Source organism: Sardina pilchardus, chromosome 4, assembly GCF_963854185.1.
Source record: "Sardina pilchardus chromosome 4, fSarPil1.1, whole genome shotgun sequence".
NCBI classification, from domain to species: domain Eukaryota; kingdom Metazoa; phylum Chordata; class Actinopteri; order Clupeiformes; family Clupeidae; genus Sardina; species Sardina pilchardus.
This window is the reverse complement of record NC_084997.1, coordinates 33,911,657-33,920,726: the sequence shown is the minus strand read 5'-3', so window position 1 is coordinate 33,920,726 and position 9,070 is coordinate 33,911,657. Positions and strand designations below refer to the sequence as shown.

The following is a 9,070-nucleotide window of genomic DNA, read 5'->3' as shown; positions in this document are numbered from 1 at the left end:
CCCTTATCACTCACTGTGCTGTTCTGGGAAGGCTTTCCACCTCTGTAGAAAGTTCACGAAGAGAAGAAAACCTGTTTGTTCAGTTCAGGTGCACTGCAGAGAGCTGGGTGTGGCAGCTATATCTTGGACAGACAGGCCAAAACTCCAAACATGTCTCTCTATCACTCCCTCCGTCCCTCCCACATTCTCTCCCTCCCACATTCTCTCTATCGCTCTCATTCCATCTTTTGTACTGCAGCAGAGCTGGCCAATCAGAATCCTCAACCCAAGCCCCTCCCTCCACCTCACCTTGTATGTATGAGGAAGTGGGGAACTGAGTCGGACGGACTGCAGTGATGGACGGCTTCTCTCTGAACTCTAAAAAGGTAAGAGGCTATAAAATACCTACATACGCAAACAAGCTGTTGTCATTCCAGATACATGTAATAGAGTTTGGTTGTCTTGTGGATTCATTGTGTTGTTATTTTTCTCTTCAGAGACTGACATGATCCTCAAACTGTGAATTTGAAAGTGAGAACAAACTACTGTACAAACTTTATAAACAACTACAGCAAACTAGAGACTATAGTGGCAACAGGACTACAGTAATTTCCCGCATATAAGCCACAGGACAATGTTTTAAAGTTAAAAGAAACAAAACCATATTAACACCATATTAACTGCCCCCCTGAATTAACCTCATATCAGAAGAAATTTAGCAAAATCAATGTATAAGCTGCGGCTTATAGTCTGGAATTTACGAGTATGTCATCTAAACCTTTCTCAGAAGAGGATTTCTCCTGTCCTGTGTGCTGTGACATCTTCAAGGATCCTGTACTGCTGTCATGTAGTCACAGCTTCTGTAAAGTCTGTCTGCAGAAGTTCTGGGAAACTAAGGTGTCTAGAGAATGTCCAGTCTGCAGGAGGAGGTCATCAAGGGAACGTCCACCATATAATCTCCATTTAAAGAACCTGTGTGAGGCTTTCTCACAGGACAAAAGTCAGAGAGCTTCAGCAGGGTCTGAGGTGCTCTGCAGTCTGCACAGTGAGAAACTCAAGCTCTTCTGTCTGGAGGATAAACAGCCTGTGTGTCTGGTTTGTCAAGACTCCAAAACACACAGACACCACACCTTCAGTCCCGTCAGTGAGGCTGCAGCAGATAGGAAGGTAGGAATGACCTGTGGTCATTTTCCAACCCTAATCCCGTCTCTCTCACACGGTCATTTCTACTCCTATATTTCCCATTTCCCACTCATATCCTGATAATCATACTGTCCTGTTACATGCCAAAATCCTCAGAAATAAGCTTTAAAATCCTTACAGTCTTGAATAAAAATTACGAAGAATGAATTACGAAGTGGATATGCACGCAATTAGGCCATTTTGGGCATTGAAGGGTAAATCTGTCAGACCTGTAGATACAGTTGCAGTAAAGTGTGTGTGTGCATTTCAGGAGGAGCTCAAGATCAAACTGGAGCCCCTAACAAAGAAACTGAAGAGCTTTGAAGAAGTTAAACTCCTCTGTGATCAAACAGCAGCACACATTAAGGTGAGACATGGGTCAGCAACTGGACTTACGGTTGAGTTACAGTTGAGGATAATGTAGTGATGTTGTGTTGTTATGTGTCATTGAAGACTCAGACCCAGCACACAGAGAAGCAGATGAAGATGGAGTTTGAGAAGCTTCACCAGTTTCTACGAGATGAAGAGGCAGCCAGGATAGCTGCACTGAGGGAGGAAGAGGAGCAGAAGAGTCAGATGATGAAGGAGAGGATTAAGAAGATGAGCAGAGAGATCTCAACTCTTTCAGCCACAATCAGAGCCATAGAAGAGCAGATGAGAGCTGATGATGTGACTTTTCTGCAGGTAAGAAGCAGTCTTTCTGATTGGACGAAAGGCAATCTATCAGTCAGGACCTCCCCACTCAGATTGTCTACAGCTAGTAATCACTCCACATGTTGCACTGAATTATCCAACACAAACCTTACTTTAAATCAAATCACGAGCAGCAGTTTCATAACGACTCATTTGAGTAAGTAAAGTAAGTAAAGAGTAGGTGAATGTCCAATTTAAAATGAGACGTTTAGACAAGTAAGCTGTACAAGTTACTGTGTACGCAACCATCTCACCCTACAGTCACATTATATTTACTACTTACTGTAATATGCACCAGCCTCTCACTGAACTTGACTCCCGAGTGGTATCTACGGGTAAATTACAGCCGTGGTGATACAGTGCCTAGATAGAAAGTCATCATACCCCTTTGAAATCGTTACTTTTTTGTGTTACTGCCTGAAATCAAAACCCATTTTTTTTTAAAAAAAGTTTTATTCACTAATTTAGCTGTACAACATCAAAATATGATGACTTTCTATAGACACTGTATCCTTTACCAACAGCAGTCCCACTCGATCATATGACTTAATCATCTATTTAATGATGATAGAGATAACTGAGTTTTTTTGTGGTTTTCGGCCCATGGACAACAATGTGTAAGTAAAACATAATTTCTGTCAGGACCACTTAAGTAAAAAATATTTTTAAAACCAACTTTATTTTGTATTTGATGGTATGGCTCTGTTCAGAGGAAGTGTTCCCTGTCTTTCCATGAGCTCCATGGAAAGCCAAGACAGGGAACGGCAGCATCCTCAGGGGACTACCCTCCCAGTTTAAGTTTCATTATTTTAAGTTTAACAACTTTGAGGTGGAGCTGGGGAGGAGGTGGGTTGAGGTGGAGCTGGGGAGGAGGAGGAGGTGGGGAGGAGGAGAAGCTGGGGAGGAGGAGGAGGTGGGGAGGAGGAGAAGCTGGGGAGGAGGAGGAGGTGGGGAGGAGGTGGGTTGAGGTGGAGCTGGGGAGGAGATGGAGCTGGGGAGGAGGTGGGTTGAGGTGGAGGTGGGGAGGAGATGGAGCTGGGGAGGAGGTGGGTTGAGGTGGAGGTGGGGAGGAGGTGGGTTGAGGTGGAGCTGGGGAGGAGATGGAGCTGGGGAGGAGGTGGGTTGAGGTGGAGGTGGGGAGGAGGTGGGTTGAGGTGGAGCTGGGGAGGAGATGGAGCTGGGGAGGAGGTGGGTTGAGGTGGAGGTGGGGAGGAGGTGGGTTGAGGTGGAGGTGGGGAGGAGGTGGGTTGAGGTGGAGCTGGGGAGGAGGTGGGTTTAGGTGGAGGTGGGTTTAGGTGGAGCTGGGGAGGAGGTGGGTTGCAAAGCAGCAACCAGAGAAAGCAGTGAGAGTAAATAGACTGACGCAGCTTAAACTAGAAAAACACTCAGAGAGCACAAACCTCCGCCAAGCGAACACATAACCGCCTCCTGCATCCAGACGGTGATACGGATCACTCCCAAAATTTAATTGTTTCTTCTTTGGGTCATTTCAGTCATTTTCCTTGGGCAATTTCAAATTACATCGAAATCCATTCATAACTTTTTGAGGTATCTTGCGAACAAACAGACAGACAGAGAAACAAACAAACCAACAAACAAACCCTGATGAAAACATAACTTCGTTGGCGGAGGTAATAAGGCTCCCTTATGAGAGAGGCCACTTGCTAGCGAAGGGAGCGATCAGCTGAGTGGACCAGCTGATGTGGGCTGGGTTTGGCGTAGCCAAAAAGAAACTGACAGCTGACTATGGGCTGTCTATGTGGAATTTGTGAAGAAACACTCTTCCAAATAGGCTACTCTAGGCTACTCACACTCTAGTAGGGGTCATTCCACCTCAAGTCATCAAATAGGTAGCAATCATTATTCACAGACAATTTGAAGTCTTTGGCTTGAATTTTTTTTGAGATAATGACATCTGAACTTTCCTGCAGATTTAGATGAGGGCGCAAATGTGCCAAAAATCAGAAGGGGGGTACCATGTTCAAAAATGTTTTTCTCTGGATGTATTAGGTATACAAAGCTAATATTTTGGCTAAGTTAGTTTAAATGGTTACTCTTTAGATGGTAAAAGTTTGAAGCAAATCTGAGATGGTCAAGCAGAATTTTTTTCTAAAATCCGTTGAATTGAGGTGGAAAGACCCATAGGCTATTTCACCATTTCACGTGATTTATGGTATTGTTCATTGCTTCATTCAGAGTTTGGATATGTTTGCATTAAGGTAAATGTGATGTGAAATAACAATATAATGCTTAATGTATTTCTCCCTTTATTTTTCTCCAGAACTACAAGAGCACAGTGGAAAGGTGAGTGATCTGCCTCCTGTCTCTCTCTTCTCTTCTCGGTGGTTCTGAAACCAACGGCAGCACTGACTCCTGAATGTTATTCCAGAGTCCAGCGCACACTGCAGGATCCAGAGAGGGTTTCAGGAGCTCTGATCAATGTGGCAAAGCACCTGGGCAACCTGAAGTTCAGAGTCTGGGAGAAGATGCAGGAGACTGTTCACTACAGTGAGTATAGCCTACTGTTTACACACACACACACACACACATGCACACACATACACACACACACACACACACAGACATACACATGCGCACACTCACACATATGTACGCACACGCATTCACACACTCTCTCTCTTTCGCAAACACACACTCTCTCACAGACACATTGACACACAACGTCTTTATAGTAAAGCTGCAATATACTGTGTAAATGTATCATCTTTGCTGCAGGTACCAAAACCACTGTCAGGTCATGTTAATCAAGAGGATAACACCTGGTACCATCACTATTGATAATGACCATCATTCACATCCTTACTCAGTGTTCAGCTCATGTGTGTGTCCTTGCTCTCTGCAGCTCCTGTGACTCTGGATCAGAACACTGCAAGCCGAAGTCTCATCCTGTCTGAGGATCTGACCAGTGTGAGACGTGGTGATAAAAGACAGCTGCTTCCTGATAACCCAGAGAGATTTGATGAGTATTCCAGTGTCCTGGGCTCTGAGGGCTTTAACTCAGGGACTCACTGCTGGGATGTGGAGGTTGGCGACAACACACGGTGGAGTGTGGGTGTGATAACAGAGTCTCTCCAGAGGAAGGGAAACTATTTCTCCATGAGTGGACAGTGGAGTGTGGGGTATAATGGTGCATATGCAGCACTTGCTCCTCCTCATGCCTCCACTGTCCTCACAGTGCAGCAGAAACTCCAGAGGATCAGAGTGCAGCTGGACTGGGACAGAGGAGAGCTGTCATTCTCTGACCCTGAAAACAACACACTCCTACACACTCTCACACACACTTTCACCGAGAAAGTGTTTCCATACATTAACAGTGGAGAATTTCCAATGACAATCTTACCAGCGAATGTCTCAGTTAGAGTAGAGCAGCCCAGTTAGAGCTGATAGTGTCTCTGTGTGGACCAGAACTGATCAACATGAGGAGATGAATCAGTTAGAGGAGACTGAGAGAAAACACCACTGTGGACCGAATGAAATCACCAGCATCACACACACCCTCTTCTCCCATGGGATCATTTGACATTCATTGTACACTCCACCTTTTAAATGTTGTGCAAGGGATAAAGGTTTGTGATGTAAAATTAATTAGGTATATTTCACTTATGCATCCATGAGAATCTGCTTCAGAGGAATGTAGGAAACATGTACAGTGTGTTGATGATGACCCTGCTCATAGGCTTCAATGTAAACGCATCAATAAAAATAAATCAATGGGATTCTACACACATGATGCGTGCAGCAAGGACACAACATGCACATCAGTGAGCACTGGTGATGGGGGCATATGTATCACGGGGTAAAGACACAACATGCACATCAGTGAGCACTGGTGATGGGGGCATATGTATCATGGGGTAAAGACACAACATGCACATCAGTGAGCACTGGTGATGGGGGCATATGTATCATGGGGTAAAGACACAACATGCACATCAGTGAGCACTGGTGATGGGGGCATATGTATCATGGGGTAAAGACACAACATGCACATCAGTGAGCACTGGTGATGGGGGCATATGTATCATGGGGTAAATACACAACATGCACATCAGTGAGCACTGGTGATGGGGGCATATGTATCATGGGGTCTGGTCCTTACTGGACCACTGCTAGAGCGATGTGGAACGTCTTCACACTAAAAGTCTTCTACCCGTGGTGTTTCCTTGATGATTGTTACTTTTTGAAATATATTAGATATAATATAATAGAGACCTTCACTTCGCTATCTGTGTGCAGCTCCCTTGAGGATGATGTGAATGTTAAGCTACTGTTAAGGCTGATTAAGGCTTGTAAATACATAAATAATCTTGTATCACATGCTGCATAGCAGCAACATAATATTGAGATCTCTGCACTGTTCTGTGTGCAGCTCAAATAAAGATGCTCTGAAAACAAAAGCAGTTAGATAAGAAATAAGTCTGTTCTAAGAATGATGGGAGAGAACAGCAGAACCTCCACCCAGCTCCACCCTGATCAGCAGAACCAGCAGAACTCCACCCTGATTACCAGAACCAGCACTCCACCCTGATCAGTAGAACTCTACCCTGACCAGTAGAACCACCAGAACTACACCCTGATCACCAGAACTCCACCCTGATCAGTAGAACTCCACCCTGATCAGCAGAACTCCACCCGGATCAGTAGAACTCCACCCTGAACACCAGAGCCAGCAGAACTCCACCCTGATCAGCAGAACTCCACCTTGAATAGCAGAACCTCCACCCTGATTAGCAGAACCCCACCCAGCCCAATATATCTTGAGAGCCGTAGGGCCTAGGATGACCAAATTATTTTTGTATGTTGGTCTCCAGGGGCCATGTCAGAACATCCCATATCCACTTATTTTGAGGTAGCACACAGAACTGCTCTAGTATGAAGCACTCTGCTGCCACCTTGAGGATTTATGCAGGTGGGACAGGTGTCTGTCGACCCCCTCTTCAAAAATCCACAATGAAATGGTGACACTATGGGCCTCTCTCAACATCCCTCCTCGATCCTCGATGCTCGGTCCTCCAGACTCGTTCCAAATGATCTATAACTAGTACTGGATAGACTATCCCATTGCTGCCGCCCCATCATTCTTTATCTAGATTATTGAGAATGAGGACCGAGGAAGGAAGGGAGGATATATAAAACACGAATGAGAGGCACCCCATTTGTTGTACCATGGCATCATTTGCCTTACTGGTTCAGTGCTTAGGTTCTTCACATTGATCTGACATGACTCTGTTGAATAAATTCATTGCTATGGCAAAATATGTCAGTTTAATGTAATATCAATGGGCAATTGCTCTGTCGATAGTTTGGCGTTTAACATGGTTTTAAACCCGCCGGTGACCCAAGAAGTCAAGTGACGGCTTAAGCTCCACTGCTGTGGCCCCAGCCGTAGCGCGACTGGCTGGGGCACCTGTACCACACGCCGGCGACCCGGGTTCGATTCCCGCCCCGTGGTCCTTTCCGGATCCCACCCCGATTCTCTCTTCCACTCACGTCCTGTCTCTCTCTCTACTGTCCTGTCCAATTAAAGGCATAAAAAAGCCCCCCCCCCCCAAAAAAAAAAAAAGCTCCACTGCTGTGTCATGTACCTGTGGTTTAACCTGCTGTGGCGTTTTACCTTGATATGTGATCTCGATTGCTGTGTCTCCAAAGAAATTTAAATCACCCACTAGAGGGCGCATTTAGTGCATAGGACTAATCTCGAAACTGGCATGGTTTAACTGGTCAAGATTGCTGGCCGCTAGCTTGTTAGCAAAGTCCATGCAAAAAGCACTAGCCACTTAGTCAGCAACTAATATAAACTTCTCTCTGTCTTGTCATGCTGAGTAGTCCACTCAAACAAACAGAACTATCACCATTCACGTTTCTTTTAAGAGTTCCGGTCGAAAATAACTGGTGCAATCTCTTAAATCCAGAGGTGGAAAACTCCAGGTTCTGAAAGTGAAAGTCCAATCATGTATTGGTTCTACTTGTGCACTTAGGTGATCTCATCAATTAGCTGCTCTGGCTAGCTGAAGAGTTGTGCTAATTAGAATCAGCTGGTTTAAGTTAATGGTTGGCACAAATACAGTATATGGTAGGACTTTTACTTTCTGAAGCTGGACTTTTCCACCTCTGCTTAAATCTCTTTATCAGCAGGCAACTCACTTCACTCATCTTAGTCGTTCGCCGCTCTTCCTCAACTCTCTCATGTTTCATGCAAGTGTTGTCCTCACATTCTCTTTCTCCATTCACTTCCTTGTCCTTTGATCTCAAACTGTGATCGGATCATTCACAAACTTACAGAAATAAAATAAATTCACAAAACATTTGTGAAATTCTTTCTTCCTATATTCTTACAGGCATTTTAAAGCATTTGCACATATTATTACACAACAAATATTTAACATTTCAAATGCTGTAGGCCTATTCAGAAAAACATTTACCCTATGCATTTCTCTTATTGAGCAAAATCATAACATAATCATAACTTTTAAACTTATAAAACTATGTATCTCAAACTTTTAGATATTATCTTATACATGAATTTCAACAGGGTTACGTTTACATTGAAGCCTATGAGCAGGGTCATCATCAACACACTGTAGCATAGGTCTACATCTTGTCTACATAGGCTACTGTACCTCTGAAGCAGATTCTGATGGATGCATAAGTGACATTCACCTTTATCCCTTACACAACATTTAAAGTGTAACTGCACCCTAAAATATGTTTTTTGAGCTGATGATTGATTGAAACTACTCATAAGTGGTGAACTACACTATTAGCAGGGTTAATATTGACACAAATCGTATTTCCCGAGAAAAGTAACATTTCGTATGATTTTGTATTGGAGATATAGCTCTCCGCGCCTTCTACAGGTTGAAACATGCCATGGCATTTTAGTCCAAAATGCTGACGTAGTCTTGCACTTCTCTGGCGACTCTACGTCACCGGGTTGTTACAAATTAGGAAATGAAATGCCCCAACACTGCCCTGATTACCTGTGATAAGCCATGTCTGCAGCACTCATTCCCAGATTTACACAAAATCACCATGGTTCGCGTGTGCCCCTCCCTTCCAAATTTCAGAATGTCCTGCCCATTTTGAAAGCCTTTTTCAGAAATGTGAAGTGGGTGGAGTTATGGGGTGCAGTTACACTTCATAAGGTGGAGTATCCATGAATGTCAAATGATCACATGGAAGAAGAGGGTGTGTC

The 9,070-nt window shown here is 44.2% G+C and overlaps 1 protein-coding gene across 1 annotated transcript; it reads left to right on the top strand.

Annotated features, from left to right (window-relative positions):
- Window positions 1–324: 324 nt before the first annotated feature.
- On the top strand, window positions 325–5,707 carry LOC134079128 (zinc-binding protein A33-like). The gene is made up of 7 exons (XM_062535309.1): window positions 325–365; window positions 477–1,146; window positions 1,433–1,528; window positions 1,615–1,845; window positions 4,136–4,158; window positions 4,244–4,362; window positions 4,718–5,707. The coding sequence occupies exons 2-7, from the start codon at window positions 745–747 to the stop codon at window positions 5,251–5,253; spliced, it is 1,407 nt and encodes a 468-aa protein (XP_062391293.1). The 5' UTR covers window positions 325–365; window positions 477–744; the 3' UTR covers window positions 5,254–5,707.
- Window positions 5,708–9,070: the final 3,363 nt, after the last annotated feature.

Coding starts and splice junctions, on each gene's coding strand:
- LOC134079128 (XM_062535309.1), top strand. CDS start 745: ATGTCATCTAAACCTTTCTCAGAAGAGGATTTCTCCTGTCCTGTGTGC. Junction 1,147..1,432: donor AGGCTGCAGCAGATAGGAAG/GTAGGAATGACC, acceptor TGTGCATTTCAG/GAGGAGCTCAAGATCAAACT. Junction 1,529..1,614: donor AAACAGCAGCACACATTAAG/GTGAGACATGGG, acceptor GTGTCATTGAAG/ACTCAGACCCAGCACACAGA.